Source organism: Saccopteryx bilineata, chromosome 2 (genome assembly GCF_036850765.1).
Source record: "Saccopteryx bilineata isolate mSacBil1 chromosome 2, mSacBil1_pri_phased_curated, whole genome shotgun sequence".
NCBI lineage: Eukaryota > Metazoa > Chordata > Mammalia > Chiroptera > Emballonuridae > Saccopteryx > Saccopteryx bilineata.
Genome location: NC_089491.1, coordinates 257,377,186 through 257,399,539, shown reverse-complemented (window position 1 = coordinate 257,399,539; position 22,354 = coordinate 257,377,186). Strand labels below are relative to the sequence as shown.

Genomic DNA, 22,354 nt, shown 5'->3' with positions numbered 1-22,354 from the left:
ATAGGATCCTTTTAGGGTATTTTAAGTGTTTAAGAGAAAAGTACTTTTTTTTTTTTTTTCTTTCATTTTTCTGAAGCTGGAAATGGGGAGAGACAGTCAGACAGACTCCCACATGCGCCCGACCGGGATCCACCCGGCACGCCCACCAGGGGCGATGCTCTGCCCACCAGGGGGCGATGCTCTGCCCATCCTGGGCGTCGCCATGTTGCGACCAGAGCCACTCTAGCGCCTGAGGCAGAGGCCACAGAGCCATCCCCCGCGCCCGGGCCATCTTTGCTCCAGTGGAGCCTTGGCTGCGGGAGGGGAAGAGAGAGACAGAGAGGAAAGCGCGGCGGAGGGATGGAGAAGCAAATGGGCGCTTCTCCTGTGTGCCCTGGCCGGGAATCGAACCCGGGTCCTCCGCACGCTAGGCCGACGCTCTACCGCTGAGCCAACCGGCCAGGGCAAGATAGAAGTACTAATATAAAGGACAATTAATTAAAGGACTTTTACCTTTTGCAAAGACTTGGAGCTGTGTTATAGGATGGGAAAAGTTTTCTTATTAATTAATGAACTTGGAAATTGCCATAGTTTTATAGCTTTTAGATTGGGATTATAAGTGAAATATTCCTGTATGGTATTTATTTTATTTTATATTTTATTTATTTTATTTTAATTTAATTTATTTTATTTTTTTAGTGGGCAAGAGAGAGGAAGAAGTATCAACTCGTAGTTGCGTCACTTTAGTTGTTCATCTGTTGCTTTTTATACTTGCCTTTGGCAGGGAGGGTGGGTCTCAAGTCGAGTCGGTGACCCCTTGCCTAAGCCAGCAACCATTGGGCCCAAGTCAGCAACTTTGGGATCATGTTAATGATCCCATGCTCAAGCCAGATGAGTTCATGCTCAGGCCGGCAACCTCAGGGTTTTTAATTTGGGACCTCAGCGTCTCAGGTTGACACTCTGTCTGCCGTGACACCATTGGTCAGGTCACAGTGTATTCTTGATAGTCACTGTTCCTTGCAATTTGTAGACACATGGCACCCCAATTCAGATAGCTCTTTTCTTATTTGGAAGCCTACATCGCTTCTAAAACTTTTCCAAAATGGAATAGATTCAGCTGATTATTTCTTCCTGTGTCTGGACCTCATCTTTTTATAGCTCTTCTTCAGGAAACATATAATGCCTAGTTTAGTTTAAGCTCAAGAAAAGCAGTTCAAATGGAAAGTAGTTTTATAGAATTGTCCTTCATTTAAGTAATTGCTGTTTCCTATTTTGAAGCTCCTCTCCCAGGGAGAGCAAAAGCTTTGTACTTTGATCATCAAAACAGTCTGTTTTTTGCTTTTATTATGGTTTTTCCTAGCCCCCATCAGCCTTTATTTTACAACATATAACACTGTATGTTAATGATTTTTTTTTTTAGATAAAATTATTGCCTTAGGACTCTGAATTTTAAAGGGAGAAAGTTATTTCAAATTTAATGATTTTTGTATGAGGTTCATTTCTGCCTTTGTTTCTCACTGTCTTGAGGAAGAGAAAGCCAAATCCATTTGGGCAGATGTAGACAAGGTTACACATGTTCGGATTACAAATGCTCAGTACTTTACTTGGTAGTATTGTGTTTCCTGAGGTTTCCTTGGTACTGGCCATTATAGTTCTCTTTTATTTTATCTGCAGTTCTGTAATTTTACTAGGCTCTGAAAATGGAAAGGTTTTTCTTATTTTATTTGGTAGTTTGACCTGATCTGAACTGACTTGAAACTATTGCTTTATTAATCACATTTAATGTGAATTATGCACATATTTCATTGTAGAAGTACTAATGTTTGACTAAGTAGACCCTGTTGAGAGTGTTAACTTAATATTATAATATATGTACCATCTTAAAATCCAGAAAATTCTCAAGTTCTGATATCTGGCCCAAAGGGTTTCTGATAAGGAGTTGTAGATCTGTCTGTATTACTATTCTTGGTGATCTCTTGATGTTATTTCTTGTGTATACCATCATTTTGAGAGTAGAAGTAAAAAAAGCAGCCAGAATAGTGATAAGAATATGGGTTTGGGGACCAAGAGACCTGCTATAACCTCTCTGTTGCACTTTTGTTCTTTTTAAAAAAAGCGGCCCTGGCTGGTTGGCTCAGTGGTAGAGCATTGGCCTGGCATGCGGGAGTTTCGGGTTCGATTCCCGGCCAGGGCACACAGGAGAAGGCCCATCTGCTTCTCCACCCCTCCCCCTCTCCTTCCTCTCTGTCTCTTCCCCTTCTGCAGCCAAGGCTTCATTGGAGCAAAGATGGCCCAGGCGCTGAGGATGGCTCTGTGGCCTCTGCCTCAGGCGCTAGAATGGTTTTGGTCGCAACAGAGCAATGCCCCAGATGGGCAGAACATCATCCCCTGGTGGGCATGCCGGGTGGATCCTGGTCGGGCGCATGCGGGAGTCTGTCTGACTGCCTCCCCATTTCCAACTTCAGAAAAATACAAAAAAAAAGCAAAAAAAAAGCTCAGTGATAACTACCCTCAGTTGATAGTAGTGATGTCATCTCATCTAATCACTTCTTTATCAAAATTAATTTCTTTCTTTATTCATTTATTCTTATCCTGACAGGGAGTTTTTTAAAAACTAAAACTAAATATGTTATTTTATTTATATAATATCTGCCCCTCCCCCCTTAAAAAATAACTGAGCAGGGTAACTATTTTTATTCCACTTGTTTCGCAAAATGGTATTCATTTCTGCTTTTCTACTCTCTGTCTTTGGCTCCTAGGGGAACACGTGACATCAAGGTTTAAAAACGAAGTGGAGCGAATGGGTTTTGATATGATCAATGCCTGGAGAATTTCCAACATCAATGAGAAGTACAAGTGAGTTGTATGGGTCCCTGCAGACTGTGTTTCACAGCCAGTGCCTTTGAAGAAACCTCATTTCTCATGTGGCATAACGTTTGAACTTAGACTTTTCTTTCATAAGGAGTTTTATTTGCTAACTCTAAATCATGAACTTTGTAATACCTCTTTAGCTTTTTGTTCCCATTGTTGTCACTGAAGTAGAAAGTGATTTTTATTTATTGATTTGAGAGAGGAAGACTTCGATTTGTTGTTCCACTTATTTTTGCATTCATAAGTTGGTTCTTGTATGTGCCCTGACCAAGGATTGAACCCACAACATTGGCTTATCATGACAACACTTGACCAGCTGAGCTACTTGGCCAGGGCATAAGTGATCCTTACTTAATAAGATTCTGGAACCTTCCTTTCTACTCATTCTGGGTCTCTGTTCTTCCTGGCACATGCATGTCTAGATAGCACTGTGTTTACCTGTAGGCAGGCAGTTTCCATTACCACTTGACATCATGGTAAAGATAGGATCAGTGATTGATAAAATATGGAGCTAGTATTTATGTCTAATTTTATTCCACATTCTATGAAATAGACATATGTATTATTCTGTTCTTAATATGTTTTGATCTAAAACTAACTTCACAGCTATGATAACCATTAATTATTAATGTAACTTATTAAATATTTCTCATTACCTGTTTCTTTAACAGGTATAAAGACTTTTGTGGGGAGGATAGTTAACATCTGTGGTTTTTGTGATCCAAATTTTTCTAAAAATTGTCCAAGAGATTTAGATTAATGTAGCTTTCTTAAGTTTCCCTGCAGTAATTGGAGGCGTAAATCATACCATTTTCCTTTGAGCTGCCTCAAATTATTTGTGGTTAGCTATCAGAGCATTTTCTTTTTCTTTTTCTTATTTTTATTTTTTTTCTGAAGCTGGAAACGGGGAGGCAGTCAGACTCCCGCATGCAACCGATCAGGATCCACCCGGCACGCCCACCAGGGGGCAATACTCTGCCCATCCGGGGCGTTGCTCTGTTGGGATCAGAGCCACTCTAGCGCCTGAGGCAGTGGCCATGGAGCCATCCCCAGCGACCAGGCCATCTTTGCTCCAGTGGAGCCTTGGCTGCAGGAGGGGAAGAGAGAGAGAGAGAGGAAGGAGAAGGGGAGGGGTGGAGAAGCAGATGGGTGCTTCTCCTGTGTGCCCTGGCCAGGAATCGAACCCGGGACTTCCACACACCAGGCCGATGTGCTACCACTGAGCCAACCGGCCAGGGCTAGCATTTTATTTTTCAGTGGAAGAGCTACAGTTAAGTACTGTACACAGCTCTCAACATGGACCATGGCCAAGAAATTAAGAACCTGGGGTGTTGTGAAGAATTAGGAGCTATAGACCTGTCATACTGTTGCCTGTTCTCAGTGATAAGTCAAAACAGAGAGTGGATGTGGACACTAGAAGAGGGGCTTCAGAGAGCCTGATGCATATATAGGCTTTGCTCATGTGTAACCCATCTCCTATACTGGAAACTGCTTATCTATAAGTGAGCAACTAGTACGTGCTAAAGATGACTAATAGGTACTATTGCATATATAATGATGAGAAGATAAGGTGAAATAAAAAGAACTGTGAATTAAAACTTGTTGAAAAAAATTGAATTCTAAAGCCTTTGGTTTAAAAAAATCCCTATTTTATATATGTTTTAAAAATTAACATCTATTCAGTCCGCTGTTTGATCTCAAAACTTATCTTCAGGATATAGAAAAGTTTTTTTCTATTGTAAAAATTTACTTTTAAATTTAATACAAGGTAAAATGAACAAAACTAGTGGTAAGAGTATTAACTATGATCATTGTATCCCAGGTTATTTATAGGAGTGTGGGTGTTAGAAAGTTTATAAAGCCATTCTCTAGGTTCAGTGGCTTTTAAATTCCTAATACTTAATCTTCTGGAAACCCAAGAATAGGAAAGAGATATTTAGTGTAGAGTGATCCCTCTCCCCCCAATTCTTAAGCTACTTTGTGTTTTTTCTGCCTCTTCTAGTAATGCATAGGCTAGTTTGGGGCCAGGTGGGTAGTGGTGGTGGTAGTGATGGAGGAGGAGCAGGAGTATGTGCATTTTAAGATTTGGATTAAAGGTCTTAATTGCATTCACTGTTGAAAGGAATACTGGGTTATTCATGGACAGATAGCAGATTGTCCTGTGGGTAAAAAAAAACCTATCAGACAAACTGCTTCCTAGGGACCAGCATGCAGCTACTAGCATCTTCATGTTTGAAAACAAAGCCTTTTTCCCCCTGAGTGTAGTTTTGTTATGGAAGTATATTTTATAGAAATTATTGACTAGTAGCTTATTCACATTACTGACTTGGCTAAATGGGACTCTGATTATATATGCAAACAGACTGACTTGCACTGTTTCTACATACCCCTAGCTGTATCTGTTACCTATAATTAGGACACCCTGTTTGGTTCAAAGAATACATTAATAATCCTATAAGACTCTGGAAACTTGAAATTGTGGGCTTTTGTCCTTCTATCTATTTTTCTCTTTGCAAAAGCTGAAAGACTGAGGGTCTGGTAGAGGTAACACAGACTTTCACTTATGTAGTTGGACTGGGCACTTGTGTAATTAGAAATGACCTGTGTATCTGTTACAACAGAGAGTTACAATCGACTAACTACCCCTCGGCTCCCCTTTTCTCACTGATAGTTAAGATTGGCAGATTCCCAAAAGGCAGCATCAAGTGGAACAATCCAAGATAGTATTACTTGATATATATATAAGTAAACACTTAAGGCAGCCCGTTCTGCTGAGCAGGCCAAGACTCAAGAAATGCTCCTCATTGTCTACATCTTTATGCTGACTCACTTTGTGTTTCTCCCTCTTTCTCACCTTCCCTGTTAGGCTATGTGGTAGCTATCCACAGGAGCTCATAGTGCCTGCCTGGATCACTGACAAAGAACTAGAAAGTGTAGCAAGCTTCCGGTCCTGGAAACGCATCCCTGCTGTCATCTACAGGTAAGTAAGGCTGGCCCAGCCCAGGTTGGTCTGGTGCTACTGCCTACTGCATGTGGTCTGCTGCCTCTGATGCTGCTAACCTGGGAGAGGAGGGGAGGGTTCAGGAAACTTCCCAGATATGCTTCCTTATTGCTCTTCCAGTAATTATTGGATCCAGAACACTAGCTAATGTTAACATTGGCATTGTTAAAAAAATTTTAATAAGAAACTGGCTGGTCTTAACTATTTTAAGAGCCATCTGACATTCTTTGGGAAGGGAATCTGCTTACTGCATTTAGCTTCAGATGTTAGCCTTTGAATCAAGAGAGATAAGTCCTAGAAAGTGAGAATTGGCAGTATAGAGTTGAGTAGTTTGTGATCGTCTTTGTGGTTGAAAAAGTATGACACTTGGAAGAGCTCTGCTTTAAGAGGGAGCATTTAGAGCAGGGGTAGTCAACCTTTTTATACCTACCGCCTACTTTTGTATCTCTATTAGTAGTAAAATTTTCTAGCCACCCACCGGTTCCACAGTAATAGTGATTTATAAAGTAGGGAACTAACTTTACTTTATAAAATTTATAAAGCAGAGTTACAGCAAGTGAAAGCATATAATAATAATTACTTACCAAGTACTTTATGTCGGATTTTCGCTAAGTTTGGCAGAATAAATCTTTATAAAACAACTTACTATAGTTAAATTTATCTTTTTATTTATACTTTGGTTGCTCAGCTACCACCCACCATGAAAGCTAGAATGCCCACTAGTGGCTGGTAGGGACCAGGTTGACTACCACTGCCATAGAGCATGTATAAATGAAAAATATTTTATTTGAAATTTCTTGAGAGAGGATTACAAATGAAAGTTCTTGGTATAGTCCACATAAAATCAGACAGGCATCCAGGAACTGGCCTGTTTCAAAACACATGTCTTTTATCTCTTAGCACCCCAATGAGTTGTTAGATTGAGGTAGTTGAAGAATGTTTTGGGATGTTCTAACCACTCTTTGCTTTGCAAGCCCGTGAGGTAGGATGTTTCTGAATCCAACTTGCATTTCCTGGATTTAATTGTAGACTACAGTAATGATTCCTGAGGTTGCTAGCTGCAGTTATTTGACAGTAACATACTGAACCAGCGCCTGATGAGTGATTTCTCTTACTATGATGAGAAAGTGCTTAATTAAATTTATCACTGAAGACAGAGGTACTCTAACACAGCAAGACAGTGTGAAGGGTGCCCCTCTGTAGTGCAATTCACAGCTCCCACCTTTGTGCATTGAGTGATTATTAGAAACTTCTAGTGGTCCTTTAGGAAGCTTGCCTAACACCAGTTTATGGATAGTTTAAACATTTTATTGTTCAATTTTTATACTTTTAATGGTTCTGTTAAAATTATAGAAATGCTCTTTAGTGATTTTTAGTTTTAGTGTTTTGGTTCTCTTTAATGCATCTAAAGCATTTTAGAACACTGCAGAAAACTGCCTACTGCAGTAGCTCAATTGTGGTCTAGCTACTTTATAATGCCATAGCCCTTAAAACCTGTAACTCAGGGTGAAGAGTGCCATCTACCGTTCCTCCTGGGCACTGCTAGGAAGCTTTGCAGAGGAACATGGTCAGGGAAGGCCTTGCCAAGTCTCTTCTTAGAGGTTTGGCATCAGTCAGCTCATTGGTTACCCAGCACCTATTACCATATGCTAGTAGGCATCTTAAGAATCAGTTGGGTTTTATTTTTAGATTGGCTCCATTCAGCAGGTGAGCCAGTTGAATGAGTTGGCAATATTCAAGTGCTTGTCTCCCAGTAAGGGAGGATTTAAAAACTACAAGGAAACTGGTGGTTCCAGTGAAATTTGATCATGGCAAATTTAGTTTATTGCTTGTGAGCTTTATGATTAAAAACAAAAGTCTTTCTCATATTGTGTTCCTTGAAGGAGACAAATACTATAGATTCAATAGTATGTTTTGTTTAAATCAGTCTATGCTCTACATATTTTATATGTGTATGCATATATGTTTATAAACGATTTTAATGGGAGGTAAGGCATTGGTGGTTTCCTCTGAGATATAGAAATGAGGAACATTTAAATTTTTTGCTTTTATAACTACTGAAAAATGGCTTTGTGGAGATGTCATATACATATACCCTTTTAACAGGTGTACATAGTTCAGTGATTTTTTTTTTTAGTATATTCACAGAGATGTGCAGTCATTACTGCAATTAGTTTTAGTAATTTTTACCACTTTGAAAAGAAATCCCAGACCCATTAGTAGTCACTCCCCATTTCCTTCACAACTGCTCTTGCCCAGAGTTACCACTGCTCTACTTTCTGTCTCTAGTTTTGCCTATTCTGCACATTTCATATAGGTGGAATCATATAGAATATGGCCTTTGGTGACTGGCTTCTTTTACTTACCATAACACACTCTTGGTTCATCCAAATTGTAGCATGTGTTAGGACTTCATTCCTTTTGAATGCCAAATATTACTTTATATCTTCTTAATTGCTAAAATTGTCTAAAATCCCTAATTATGAAAAGACTAGGTTTTAATAGAATCTTAGAGTAGACTATTATTTCTGGTCTTATTTTTTGAAAAAGGATCTATGCGAGTATGGCTTATTGAGGTTTACACTATTTCTTTCATTTTAAGAGCTTAAGAAAGGGTAGCTGGCTCATTGAGCTATTTGCCTATATTAAGAGCAGTTTGTGACTCAGAAAATCTCAGGAGAGCTTGTCAAGCAGTTCATTAGGAGCCAGGTAAGTGTTTCAGTCCCAAAGGTAGAATCTTGTTTTGAAAATAATCCCCAGGCCAACCACTTGCTGCGATGGGCTCTCAGAAGTCAGTGAGGAAATAAATTTTTCTCTTTCAGCATCTACCAGACTATTCAGGTGCAATATAAAAAGAAAAGAATAATGCTTCATTGTTGATTAGCAGAATTAGTGTAGTATGTGTAGATTATTTTTATCTGATTTTCCAAAAATAAATGTAAAGATACAGACATTTACTTTTTTTTTTTTTTTTTTTTGTATTTTTCTGAAGCTGGAAACAGGGAGAGACAGTCAGACAGACTCCCACATGCGCCCCACTGGGATCCACCCGGCACGCCCACCAGGGGCAACGCTCTGCCCACCAGGGGGCGATGCTCTGCCCCTCCGGGGCATCGCTCTGCCATGACCAGAGCCACTCCAGTGCCTGGGGCAGAGGCCAAGGAGCCATCCCCAGCGCCCGGGCCATCCTTGCTCCAATGGAGCCTCGGCTGCGGGAGGGGAAGAGAGAGACAGAGAGGAAGGAGGGGGGGAGATGGAGAAGCAAATGGGCGCTTCTCCTATGTGCCCTGGCCGGGAATCGAACCCGGGTCCCCCGCACGCCAGGCCGACGCTCTACCGCTGAGCCAACCGGCCAGGGCCGACATTTACTTAATGAATAGTGATTTGTTTTAAGAGTACACATTTGGCCCTGGCCGGTTGGGGAGTCTGTCTGACTGTCTCTCCCCGTTTCCAGCTTCAGAAAAATACAAAAATAAATAAATATAAAAGAGTACACATTTATCATTTTGTTGATAATTCTACAAAGATCTCTAAAATGGTATGATAATTGAGAAAGGTCCAGATAGGTTTTATTATTTATAGTTGGTGCTATATAAGATTTCTGCCCTGAGAGGACTTAAAGCTAACCCATCACTTACCTGTAGTCAGGCTGTTCATTAAGGTGTTTAAAATCCATGACCTCACTTTTGGTATGCACACAGAGCATCTGAATGTCGCCTCTGGGATGGTAAAGTTCTTTTTGTTTTCTGCACAGGCACCAGAGCAATGGAGCTGTCATTGCCCGCTGTGGACAGCCAGAGGTCAGCTGGTGGGGATGGCGAAATGCTGATGATGAGCATCTAGTGCAGTCAGTAGCCAAAGCTTGTGCCTCTGACTCCCGATCAAGTGGCAGTAAGCTATCAACCAGGAACAGTTCTCGAGACTTTCCCAATGCAGGAGACCTTTCTGATGTAGAGTTTGGTAAGGTGCTCCCTGGACCCATGGCAGCAATTTTTATAACATTTGAGAACCTTTTTCCTTTTTTCTCCCCTCCCCTCCCCTCCCCCTCTCTTTTCCTCCCTCCCTCCCTCCCTTCCTTTCTTCCTTCCTTCCTCCTTTCCTATCTTTCTCTCTCTCTCTGTCTCTCTCTATTTCTTTCTTCAAAGAGAAGGGGAAATAGAAAGGCAGACTCCTGTGCCCTGGCCAGGATCCATCCAGCAACCCCCATATGGGGCCGATGCTCTGCCTATCTGGGGCCATGCGTGCAGCCAAACTCTTTTTAGCACCCGAGGCGGAGGCTCCATGGAGCCATCCTCAGCGCCTGGGCCAGTTTGCTTGAATCAGTTGAGCTATGGCTGTGGGAGAGGGAGAGGGGAAGAGGATAAAGGGGTAGAGGAAGAGGGGAGAATCAAACAGCTGCCTCTTCTGTGTGCCCTGACCGGGAATTGAACCCAGGACTTCCACATGCCAGTTCAACAGTCTACCACTGAGCCAACCATCCAGGGCTGCTGAAAACCTTTTTTTTTTCTTTTTTTGGTGGCAGAGAGAGGGACAGATAGGGACAGACAGACAGGAAGGGAGAGAGATGAGAAATGTCAATTCTTTGTTGTAGTTCCTTAGTTGGAGAACCCTTTCTTTTTTTTTTTTTTTTTTTTTTTTTTTTTATTTTTCTGAATCTGGAAACGGGGAGAGGCAGTCAGACAGACTCCCGCATGCGCCTGACCAGGATCCACCCGGCATGCCCACCAGGGGCGACGCTCTGCCCACCAGGGGGCGATGCTCTGCCCCTCCGGGGCGTCGCTCTGCCGCGACCAGAGCCACTCTAGCGCCTGGGGCAGAGGCCAAGGAGCCATCCCCAGCGCCTGGGCCATCTTTGCTCCAATGGAGCCTTGGCTGCGGGAGGGGAAGAGAGAGACAGAGAGGAAGGAGAGGGGGAGGGGTGGAGAAGCAGATGGGCGCTTCTCCTGTGTGCCCTGGCCGGGAATCGAACCCAGGACTTCTGCACACCAGGCCGACGCTCCACCACTGAGCCAACTGGCCAGGGCCGAGAACCCTTTCTTGAAAAGACCTTTTCTTTATAAGACACAGAATTTCATAGAAAAGAGAGAACAAAGCTTCAATTGATGGGATTGTTTGAGTAGTCATGGATCTTGTCAATGAACCAGAAGATCTCGTTTCAAACTTGGTTTAAGAGAACTACAGTTGTATGTGTGCGTGTGTTTAATGTCTTTCTTGCATTGTGACAAGAATGGAGTATATATGTGATAAGGGACCTTCAGTGTCTTCAGACCATGAGGGAAACACCAGGCGTCATTTAAGGACTACCAGTATGGAGACGAGGTATAGGAGAGAATAGGCAAAATAGAAAATAAAGAGAGAAGTCTGTTTCTAGAGTTTTGGTTAGATGAATTTCACTTAAATTTTTTTTTTTTTGGCTTTTTTTGGTACTGTAGTATGTGCTTCTGGTTCTTATTTTGCACAATTCTGGGAGAGACAGGTTCATTTAGTTTTTCCTCCCCACTCCTGATGTTCCTAGATTCGTCTCTGTCAAATGCTTCAGGAGCAGAGAGTTTAGCCATCCAACCTCAGAAGCTTTTGATCTTGGATGCACGTTCCTATGCTGCAGCTGTTGCGAACCGAGCCAAAGGAGGAGGCTGTGAATGCCCAGGTGAGGTATACAGTGCTTTGTCCTCCAACATTCTTTTTTTGTGAGTCCAGCCCTGTGCTCAGTTGTATCTTAGTTCTTAATATGTAATGAATGGCAAGCCATGTTCCTCAGCCTGTCTTGAGAGAGCCAGAGCTCTTTGAATTCTTAATACTACACTCTTTTCAGGGGAGAAATGGAGGAGGGTGTGCAGTGAAACCAAATAATCCTCCTTCCTTGTGCCAACATTTAGGTCAGGGGGCCGCAACCCGGCGGGGGTCGAACGACCAAAACACAGGGGTCTAAAGCCATCGGAAATACATATTTTATTTAAAAATGTATTGTATAATAAATATGTATTTTCTGATGGCTTTATGCAACCCCTGTGTTTTGGTCGTTCGACCCCCGCCGGGATCGCGACCCACAGGTTGAGAACCACTGCTTTAGGTGATAAGGAAAGTCAGTCCTCTCCCATAATAAGGTCTATTCATATTTGGAAGCTACTTCTTTAGTGGCTCAATTTCTCAGCCTTCTAAGAGCTTTTTTTTTTTTTTTTTTTGTATTTTTCTGAAGCTGGAAATGGGGAGAGACAGACAGACTCCTGCATGTGCCCGACCGGGATCCACCTGGCACGCCCACCAGGGGCGACACTCTACCCACCAGGGGGCATCGCTCTGTTGCGACCAGAGCCACTCTAGCGCCCGGGGCAGAGGCCAAGGAGCCATCCCCAGCGCCTGGGCCATCTTTGCTCCAGTGGAGCCTCGGCTGCAGGAGGGGAAGAGAGAGACAGAGAGGAGGGAGAGGGGGAGGGGTGGAGAAGCAGATGGGCGCTTCTCCTGTGTGCCCTGGCCGGGAATAGAACCCGGGACTTCTGCACACCAGGCCGACGCTCTACCACTGAGCCAAACGGCCAGGGCCTCTAAGAGCTTTTTGTTGCTTCTGACAAGTGGGTATGCTCATCACTGGTCTCACAGAAAACTGTTCACATGGCTTCTACTTAGAAAACCTGGCATAGAAACTGAAGCAGTAAATACAAAACTAGCAAAGCGCCTCTCTTCTAACCGATGACATCTCTACTCTTTGCTGGTTTTCTCCAAAGAAGGACCCCTTGGATGCCAGTTGTGTGCCAGTGGAGCAGGTAGAGGCACCAAGCTCCTTATTCAGATATGATGTAAGTTGGAAATTAAAAGCAGTGGCATCAAGGTGAAATTTGAATGTATGAACTGCATTGTTCAGCCAGGTTCTTTTCAAAGAGATTCCAGAGCTACAAGTTAGCTGAGGCCCAAGAAGTAAACGGGGTGAGATGGAAGTATACATATTTTTTATTTTTAAAGTAACAGCTTCTATTTATGTCAGTATCATTACAACTCTTTTCTTTTTGCAAAAATAGCTAAAATTCAAGCACTGTTTCCTCATAATAATAAGGACTAGCCTAACATAGGCATCAAAACACTGTAGTTTCATTAGCAGCTACAATGGGTTTGTTTATAGTCATTTTGCTTCTTTCAAATTTGGCCATGTGTACTTTAAACTTACTGTATTTGTATTCTGTTTATTGTTTCTATCTCCAGAGTATTACCCGAACTGTGAAGTTGTGTTTATGGGTATGGCAAATATTCATTCAATTCGGAGGAGTTTTCAGTCTCTGCGGTTACTGTGCACACAGATGCCAGATCCGGGAAAGTAAGACCTTGGCCTTCGCTTTAATTTTGCATTCCTTTTTAAATGAGTTCAGAGGTGTCTTTTCTTCTATTTTTCGGAAAACTTCAGTTTTACTGTCAGTTTCTGTGGATATTTTTTTGTGTGTGTTAGGAGCATGGCAGCATAAATGAGCTGGGGTTAAAATCTAGCCCTTTGATAGGTTTAAAAATGTGTAGCACGTAACAAACATCAGCCCTCAGAACAGAAGCATTGCTTTCTTGGTATTCCTGGAACCTCTTCCTTCTCTTCTATATTGTTTTTGGCCCAAAGTAATTTAATTCTTTGGTTTCTGACATCCTGAAGTGACACTTTTTGGCTATGAACTGGGATGTTTTATCATAGTTAAATGTATTCATCATGTTCTAAAAAGAGTTATTAAACTGTTTACAACTTGCTGTTAGGTCAACTCCTTTTACATATTGCTTCTGATTTTTAAACTACCCTCCCTGTGTACTAAGAACATTACTATGATTTTTATTGCTTATTAAAAATGAATGGCTGGCATTTGCAGTGAGGAAGGTGAAATAAGACCCCCATCCCCTCCCAAGGGAACTGTTTGAATACAAGATAAATGAGGAGGAATGCTCTGTAAAACAAATATGGACAGATAAATATTTAAAAGCCTCTGCTACACTATTTCAGGAAGCCAGAAATGGTGCCAGAGAAGATAGAATTTTCTCTTTTTGGTATTTGTGCTTAATCCCATAGCTGTTTCCCTGGGTTCTATTCTGTAGATCTCATGATCACCTCAAGTTTTGCAGCATTCCCTATTTGATTTATTAAATCAAATGGCTGCCTGAACCACTTGTGCTAACTCCTAGAAGCAAATGATTAAATTCATCACAGTTGCAATCAGCCCAGAGGGTGAAGCACTTGTCCTTGGGGAAGAGTCTGACTAAAGAAAGGAGCTTGCGCCAGACCTGTGGTGGCGCAGTGGAATAAAGCGTCGACCTGGAACGCTGAGGTCGCCGGTTTAAAACCCTGGGCTTGCCTGGTCAAGGCACATATGGGAGTTGATGCTTCCTGCTCCTCCCCCCTTTCTCTCTCTCTCTGTCTTCTCTAAAATGAATAAATTAAATAAAAATAATTTAAAAAAAAGAAAGGAGCTTGCTGTAAGCTTTGGGGGTTAGCACCTTGCATCTGCTACACATGTACAGAACCCAGCTAGGAACGCTTTCCTCCTTAAAGGGGGACATAGAAGGGAGCATTCGGGAGATCTGCCACTAACTGATGAATTCGGCCAAGTGGCTTAATCCCTGGGGCTGTCAGTTTTCCTAGCTATAAGATGAAAGGGATAGAATCCATACTACCTGATCTTGAATGTCTCCCACGTATTAAATTATGAAGTTATTTTTTAAACTCAGAGTTAAAAGATGTAATTAGTACTCACCTGGTCCAAATGAATGTCTGAGGGATTTTTTTTTAAGAAAAAGATAATGCTTTGTCTTTTTTTCCCCCCTTCAATTATAGTTTACATTCAGTATTAGTTTGTATTAGTTTCAGGTATGTAGCATAGTGGTTAGACAGTCATATACTTTACAAAGTGTTCCCTCAACATTTCCAGTACCCATGTGGCACCATTCATATTTATTACAATATCAATAACTATTTCATAACTACCAATTTGTACTATTTTGTAATATACCAATTTCACCTTTTTCACCCTGCTTTGTCTTTGGCAGCAAGTCGTAACTTTCCTTGAAAAGCTGTGGCAGTGGTGGGACCAGCTTTAAACTGTGGAGGGCTAAGGCATGGTGTATTTCTACTCCATTTTTTTAAAAAATAATTTTATTTACTTATTTATTTTTAAGATTTTATTTATTTATGTTAGAGAGGAGAGAGAGAGAGACAGAGAGAGAGAGAAGGGGGAAGAGCAGGAAGCATCAACTCCCATTTGTGCCTTGACCAGGCAAAGCCAAGGTTTCAAACCAGTGACCTCAGTGTTCCAGGTCGACGCTTTATCCATTGCGCCACCACAGGTCAGGCCTCAACTCTAGTTTTAGAATAGGATAAGAGTGTGTGGAGTTTCAGCACCTTCTTGGTTGGCAAATTTTGGAGTGCAGCTTCTGTGTTAGGCGTAGACAACACCAACTGGTTTGTATGAATAATTCAGTCAGGTTCAAGAGAACCTTACACTGGTTCTCATTTACTGTTTCTGCAGGGGCCAGGAGATAGTTTAGTATTTGTTCTCCTAAGCCTTATCTTTTAGTTTCTTTCAAGCCTGAGTGAGGAATGAGAATAAACAATTGATCCACTAGCACAAAAATGTTTCTTGGGTATCTATTAGAAGATAGCAAATCTTGAGATTGAGGTTTGTTTTGTTTTCTGTTTTTCTCTTTTCCTCATGATCTGAACATTAGGAATTATCACTGTATGCTAGGTACTGTGCTGGGGATTCAGCTGAGATACAGTTTCTGCCCTCTGAGGATCAAGAGTCTGATTGGTAGACCCCGCTAATCCACATGAAATCAATGCTTATGTGCTACATTCTGTTGTCTGCCTGGAAAGATCCCCCTCCTTAGACAGTTCCAAAAACTCACACTCATTCCCCAGGGTTTGTATTCCTTTGTAAGTAGTATTGGTAACAACCTTCTCAGAGCCCCCTGGCAGAAGTATTTCCTCATCTGAGTCAGTGTTTAAAGGGCTAAGCTGTGGTCTTAATACAAATATGACTGCATTTTGAGAAATGAGAGCTTTTGGGGGGGGGGGGTAAAGGGAGCATGGAATTCATAACAGCACAAGAAACAAATTGTCCACACAGTTAAAAGACAGATGTGATCAGCTTGTGATTACTCTCAAGGGACAATTTCTGGGATATGATACTTCCTAAAGGCTTTTTGGAAAAAAAGGGTCTTCTACATCCCTGCTGAATCCAGTCTCTGTTAAGCCCAGTAATACTATGTAGCCATTGGTGTACCAGTTTCATGAGTCTAAATTATTAGTTGGGGCCTATCCAGTTTTAGTCAGTAGACATTCAAGACTAGAACAGTAGTAGTTCTTGGGGTGTGGGTAACAGGCAATGTTGTCTGCACCATTCTCAAGTGTGGCATACAGCTAACTAGACATACTGTATTCATGAGTTTTCTGTACTTATTTTTGAGAACTTGTTGGGCAGAGTTGCTAATAATTAAATAGACATATCTTCTGTTTTACATCTCAGAAGTGGCCACATTTTCTTCAAAAGAAGATTGCAAAACTACTTTTTAAAAAATATTTTTATTCATTTTAGAGAGAAGAGACAGACAGAGAGAGAGACAGAGAAAGAGAAAGAGGGAGGAGCAGGAAGCATCAACTCCCATATGTGCCTTGACCAGGCAAGCCCAGGGTTTTGAACCGGTGACCTCAGCATTTCAGGTTGACGCTTTACCCATTGCGCCACCACAGATCAGGCTACTTTTTTTTTTAATAGGTCTATAGCTACCATAGGCTGAAAAATATTAAATATTATTCTTTGGGAAATTAGCCATAAGATTTTTGGAACAAAAGGTGGTCCTATTAATGACTGTCCTATTTCTAAGGCTCTCCTCTATTGTATAAATAGGGTTTAGGCCTCATACTTGTATGTGTGTTACAAAAACACAAAGCTTTTCTGTTTATTTTGACTGTTTTATTTGACGGGAAAAGTCTTTGGGAATTGCTTTGTAATTTGACATGTATTTGGCATGAATGCAGTAAAGTAAATTAGAAGAGTCAGAATTTCCTTATCCCCTTCTGTTTTTATTTTTATAGTTGGCTCTCAGCTCTTGAAAGCACAAAATGGCTCCATCACCTCTCTGTGCTTTTGAAGTCGGCACTTCTGGTAGTGCATGCCGTGGATCGTGATCAGCGACCGGTGCTGGTGCACTGCTCAGATGGCTGGGACCGCACCCCCCAGATTGTGGCATTGGCTAAGCTCTTGCTGGACCCTTATTACCGAACCATAGAGGTGAGTGCATCCAGGGAGTAGGATTTAGTACTTCAGTGTGAGTCGGGGAAACCTTGGAGGATTTTATGATCCATTTTGGTTGTGTGATAAGGTTTAGTGAAAGTGAAATTTCCTTGTGTGTAAATCATTGCTTCTTTCCCTTGAGCTAAATTATGTTGTTGTCTACCACAGGTCTTGCTTCTTATATTGGGCAAATTGTGGATAATGAAGTATTGAGAATACAGACATATTTTCCTTTATAGTCTACCTAGTTGGAAAAGTTTTGGCTAGCCCAGGAAAATGGGGCTTCTATGGAAGAATACTTATTACGGTTATAGCTCTCACCACATAGTATCTTGTGGAGAAAGAACTCTATCCTGAAATAACTACCTGTTAGGTTAAAGATGTAAGAAAAACCATAAATGTACCTTGAAATATATGAAAATTGGGGGTTAGGAAAGATTTTACAATAATGACTTTGTAACTATAACATGAAAGAAATTAAAAAATAAAAAATATTTGGGGAAAAATGTGACTTTTATATAGTGAATGAAAAAGGCTAAAAATATGCATTAACTCAAGAAAAAGGCTTAGATAAATGCTCAGTTAGTACCCTGTTGATGATTATGGGATTGAGTTGAGGAAATGGGAAAATTGGCATAGGCATGTCTTGTTAGGGATGGAGTCTTTGGCCTTAAGGCTGGACCCAGGACTTTTACTATGGACTTAGTGGGAGGCCATTAAAAAGGTTCACTGCTAGTGACACGAGGTTCAGGACTGTCACAATCTGGATAGACAAGCACAAATGATCTCTCTTGGATGATTCTCTGCAGGGTTTCCAGGTCCTCGTGGAGATGGAGTGGCTGGATTTTGGCCACAAGTTTGCTGACCGGTGTGGTCATGGGGAGAACTCAGATGATCTGAATGAGCGTTGCCCAGTGTTTCTGCAGTGGCTTGACTGTGTTCATCAGCTTCAGAGGCAATTTCCTTGCTCTTTTGAGTTCAATGAAGCATTCCTTGTGAGTTCAGGCATATGATTCTTTATTTGGGGGACCTTCTGAATATGTGGGGGGTATGAATACAAATATTAGTGGGCCTGTTTTTACTTGAAACTCTGCATCCTTTTTAGAATTTAATAGAAGGGCCATTCTTTCATTTTTTAAAATTAAAAAACAACAATAAAGTATTCCTTGAAATTAGGCGTACTAGGTGTGTGTAAAGTCTTTGAGCTGGTTTAAACTAAGTTTTTAACATGCATGGTAGTAGCTAGAAATAGAAACAATAGAGTGGCCCTCTGTGCCTTCCACTTCATCTACCAAACCCCCTATATCTGTTCCCTCCCCTTTGACAGAGAACACGCTACCCTTGCCTTCTTTCAGGCCCTCCTTCCTTCCATTTGTTCACCAGCTACTGCCTCCTTTCTGCTCGGCTGCATGGCTCCAGCATTTTTCCTTTCTGCCTTTTGCATTGGTATATTTCCTTCTCTGCCAGGTCATTGCCATCAGTGTACAAGCACCATGTAATGGCTCTCATCTCATCCTACTTTTCTCAGTCCTGCTCCCCTCTCTGATTCTCATTTCTTCACAGCAGAGCTCCTGAAGTCTTCTGCATTTACTATCTCAAATTATCTTCCCAGTTCCTCCCTTTCTCTCTCTTTTTTCCTCTTCTTACCCATTCTCTCTCAGACCCACTCCAATCAGGTGTTCACCCCACCACTTTATCAGCTGTTCTTGTTAAGGTGACTAGTGAGTGACCTTCCTGTAGCTAATCTAGTGATAAGCTCTAAGTCTTCATCTTTTTAAAAATACTTAATTTCCACTTATTTAAAGTTCTAGCAGTCTCTGTACATTCATCTCTTTTTTAAATTGAGGAATAACTGATATATAACATAATTAGTTTCAGGTATATAACATGATTCAATAGTTGTAGATATTGGTAAGTAATCATCACAATCTATTCATTATTATACATAATTACTTAATATTTTTCTTGTAACAAGAACTTTTCAGATCTACTTTCAGCAACTTTCAAATGTGTAATACAGTAGTAGTAACTATAGGCACTGTGTTGTACATTACACCCCCCTAACTTATTTATTTTGTGACTGGAAGTTTATCCTTTTTTTTTTGGTCTTCCTCTTTGATCCATCATTAATATTTGTCACAGTTTAATCACTCCTTTCTTGAAACACTTGAAATCGTTGACTTCAGTATGCGTACTCTCCTAGTTCTCCTCTACATCACCAGCTGGTCCTTTCAGTCTCCTTTGCTGGTTTCTCCTTATCTGCCCAGTTCTGAATTTTGCAGGGCCCCAGGGCTCAGCCTCCAGGCTGCTGCTTTATCTTTATTTCCTCTAGGGATTTCATCCACTCCAGTGATTTTAATTGCTCTCTATGATTCCCACATTTATACATCATCAGCTCAGTCCTCTCCACTTAACTCAGACTCAACATATCCAATTGTGACTACTTAGTATGTCCGCTTGGATGTCTTAATGGTATTTCAAACTTAACATTTAAAAAATTTAGTTCTTGATTTCCACATCTCCCCACCTCAAAACCTGTACTTTCAGAAGTCTGCCATTTTGCCAAAGGCAAATGAATCCTTCCATTTATTTAAAGCAAAAATTTGTCATCCTCAGCTCTCCTCCTTCTTTCATATTCCACATTCAATCTGTCATTAGATTCTGCAGTTCTGCTTTCAAAATACATCTAAAACCTGACTACTTAATGCTGTCTCTACTGATTCCACACTGGTCTAAGCCATCATCACTTCCTGCCCCAATTCGAGAAGTCAATTCAGCAACCAAAGGGATCCTTCTAAAGCATAATACAGACCATGTCATTCCTCTGCTGAAAAACCTCCAACAACTTTCCATTTTATACAGAGTAAAAGTCAAAATCTTTAAAAATAGCCTTTAGGGCTCTCCTAGATGTTACCCTGTCTAGCTTCATTTTCTACCACTCTCCTCCTCATGCAGTGTCCTTAGCACACTGGTCTCCATCTGTTCCTCAGAACTCACAAAGCATACTCGCCTTAAGGCCATTGTGCTTGCTATTATCTCTATTGAGCATTTCCCTTCTCAATACCCACATGAACTGCTCTCTAATTCCATCAGGTTTTGGGTCAGTGGGGCTTTCCCACACTGCCCTGCATGTGCACTGTCCCTCTTACTCTGCCTATTGTTGTCCATAGCACTGGCCATCTCTCTCTCACAACTAAATAAGCTCCATCAGGGTAGGAGAGCTATCTGATTATTGTTGTATGTCAGCCCTGTAGGAATGTCTGGAGTAGGTGAGATGCTCAATACCACATAATGAAAAGTGTGCTCTCAGTTCAGACAGGGTTATACACTGACCTGCTTGTCATGCAGTTTATATGCTCTGTCACTTTTGAGAGAGACTGTTAAGGCTTCAGAGACTGTCGGGGAGGTAAGAGGAGTGGGTATGCCAATTACCTGTCTTGGCTCTTTTGAATCAGGAGTAATGGTGGTTCAGGTTGGTGCTCTGAAATTGGTGTTGTGAGGAGGCAGCTATTCTGTGGTTTTACTTGGTTCTCCCATCCTTAACGCGTGTGTGAATTGAAGTGCTGTCAGGGATGTCTGGGAAGATCTTTTCCCAGAGAATGCATACCATATTGTTTGACTTTGCCTTATTGCACTCTCCTCCCTTAGGTGAAACTGGTACAACATACCTACTCTTGCCTCTTTGGAACATTCCTGTGCAACAACGCCAAGGAAAGAGGGGAAAAGCATACTCAGGAACGGACATGTTCCGTGTGGTCGCTGCTTCGAGCGGGCAACAAGGCTTTCAAAAACCTACTGTATTCCTCTCAGTCAGAAGCTGTATGTATCCTTTAGCATATCCTCTAAATCAGCAGAAGGATTTTATGGGAGGGGATACGGGAGTCCTTTTGAGTAATGATTGACTGTTTTCTTGAAGCCATCTCTGTTGTCCCTGATGAGTTGGTCCTATTTTCCCTACTGCTCTATCCTGAGAAAGGCCTATTTTCTGGTGATGCTCTGACCTGCTTCTGACCACCTTTGTTCAGGGTGGTTTAATATACATCTCTACCACTCTAAACATGATTCTTTTCTAGCACCTCTGCCAGAACTAATTTATTTCTAGCATGTTCTGTCTAATGAGTGGTAGAGGCACTTAAATTATTTCCTGGATGTCCCTGATAGCTCAGAAGGAGCTGCAACCAGGTGCTCAGCACCCTTCCAGTATCAACAGGTGATGACATTCCACTGCAGTTTCTGTCTCAGGGGCAGAAAATTATGTGATGCTAGCATGTTTTTTTGTGGGGTTTTTTTTTTGTATTTTTTGAAGCTGGAAACGGGGAGAGACATTCAGACAGACTCCCGCATGCGCCCGACCGGGATCCACCCGGCATGCCCACCAGGGGGTGACGCTCTGCCCACCAGGGGGGAATGCTTTGCCCCTCCGGGGGGTCGCTCTGTTGTGACCAGAGCCACTCTAGCGCCTGGGGCAGAGGCCAAAGAGCCATCCCCAGCGCCCGGGCCATCTTTTGCTCCAATGGAGCCTCAGCTGTGGGAGGGGAAGAGAGAGAGAGAGAGGAAGGAGAGGGGGAGGGGTAGAGAAGCAGATGGGCGCTTCTTCTGTGTGCCCTGGCCAGGAATCAAACCCGGGACTCCTGCACACCAGGCCGACGCTCTACCACTGAGCCAACCGGCCAGGGCCTTTTTTGTATTTTTCTGAAGCTAGAAACTGGGAGAGACAGTCAGACAGACTCCCACATGCGTCCAACTAGGATCCACCCGGCACGCCCACCAGGGGGCGATGCTCTGCCCCTCCGGGGCGTCACTCTGCTGCGACCAGAGCCACCCTAGCGCCTGGGGCAGAGGCCAAGGAGCCATCCCCAGCGCCCGGGCCATCTTTGCTCCAATGGAGCCTCGCTGCGGGAGGGTAAGAGAGAGACAGAGAGGAAGGAGAGGGGGAGGGGTGGAGAAGCAGATGGGCGCTTCTCCTGTGTGCCGCGGCCGGGAATCGAACCTGGGACCTCTGCACGCCAGGCCGACACTCCACCACTGAGCCAACCGGCCAGGGCCTAGCATGTTTGTCTTTGTAATTCTCTCCCTACATGAAGAACTGGCAGGCCCTCTAAGATTTTGTCCCTCAAAGGGAACACCGTCTGTTAAGCAGAGGAAAGGAGGCACTTACATCTGTGTGCTGATACATGGTAATGTTTCTTTTGTCAGAATGCATCTTAAATTCTAAAGAAGTCAAAAGGAGGCTACTTGGCTGGACTATTAA

The 22,354-nt window shown here is 42.3% G+C and overlaps 1 protein-coding gene and 1 long non-coding RNA gene across 8 annotated transcripts in view; one reads left to right on the top strand and one right to left on the bottom strand.

Annotated features, from left to right (window-relative positions):
- LOC136325580 (uncharacterized) overlaps window positions 1-22,354 on the bottom strand; it is a 306,971-nt gene that overhangs the window by 253,901 nt on the left and 30,716 nt on the right. The window lies entirely within an intron of this gene.
- MTMR3 (myotubularin related protein 3) overlaps window positions 1-22,354 on the top strand; it is a 138,099-nt gene that overhangs the window by 107,587 nt on the left and 8,158 nt on the right. For all 7 annotated transcript variants that reach the window (XM_066260182.1, XM_066260181.1, XM_066260180.1 and 4 more), the window contains 8 exons: window positions 2,739-2,835; window positions 5,717-5,830; window positions 9,606-9,811; window positions 11,367-11,498; window positions 13,046-13,157; window positions 16,905-17,100; window positions 17,913-18,098; window positions 20,752-20,922. In XM_066260182.1, coding sequence (XP_066116279.1) covers window positions 2,739-2,835; window positions 5,717-5,830; window positions 9,606-9,811; window positions 11,367-11,498; window positions 13,046-13,157; window positions 16,905-17,100; window positions 17,913-18,098; window positions 20,752-20,922 — 1,214 coding nt within the window. The remainder of the gene's footprint in view (window positions 1-2,738; window positions 2,836-5,716; window positions 5,831-9,605; window positions 9,812-11,366; window positions 11,499-13,045; window positions 13,158-16,904; window positions 17,101-17,912; window positions 18,099-20,751; window positions 20,923-22,354) is intronic.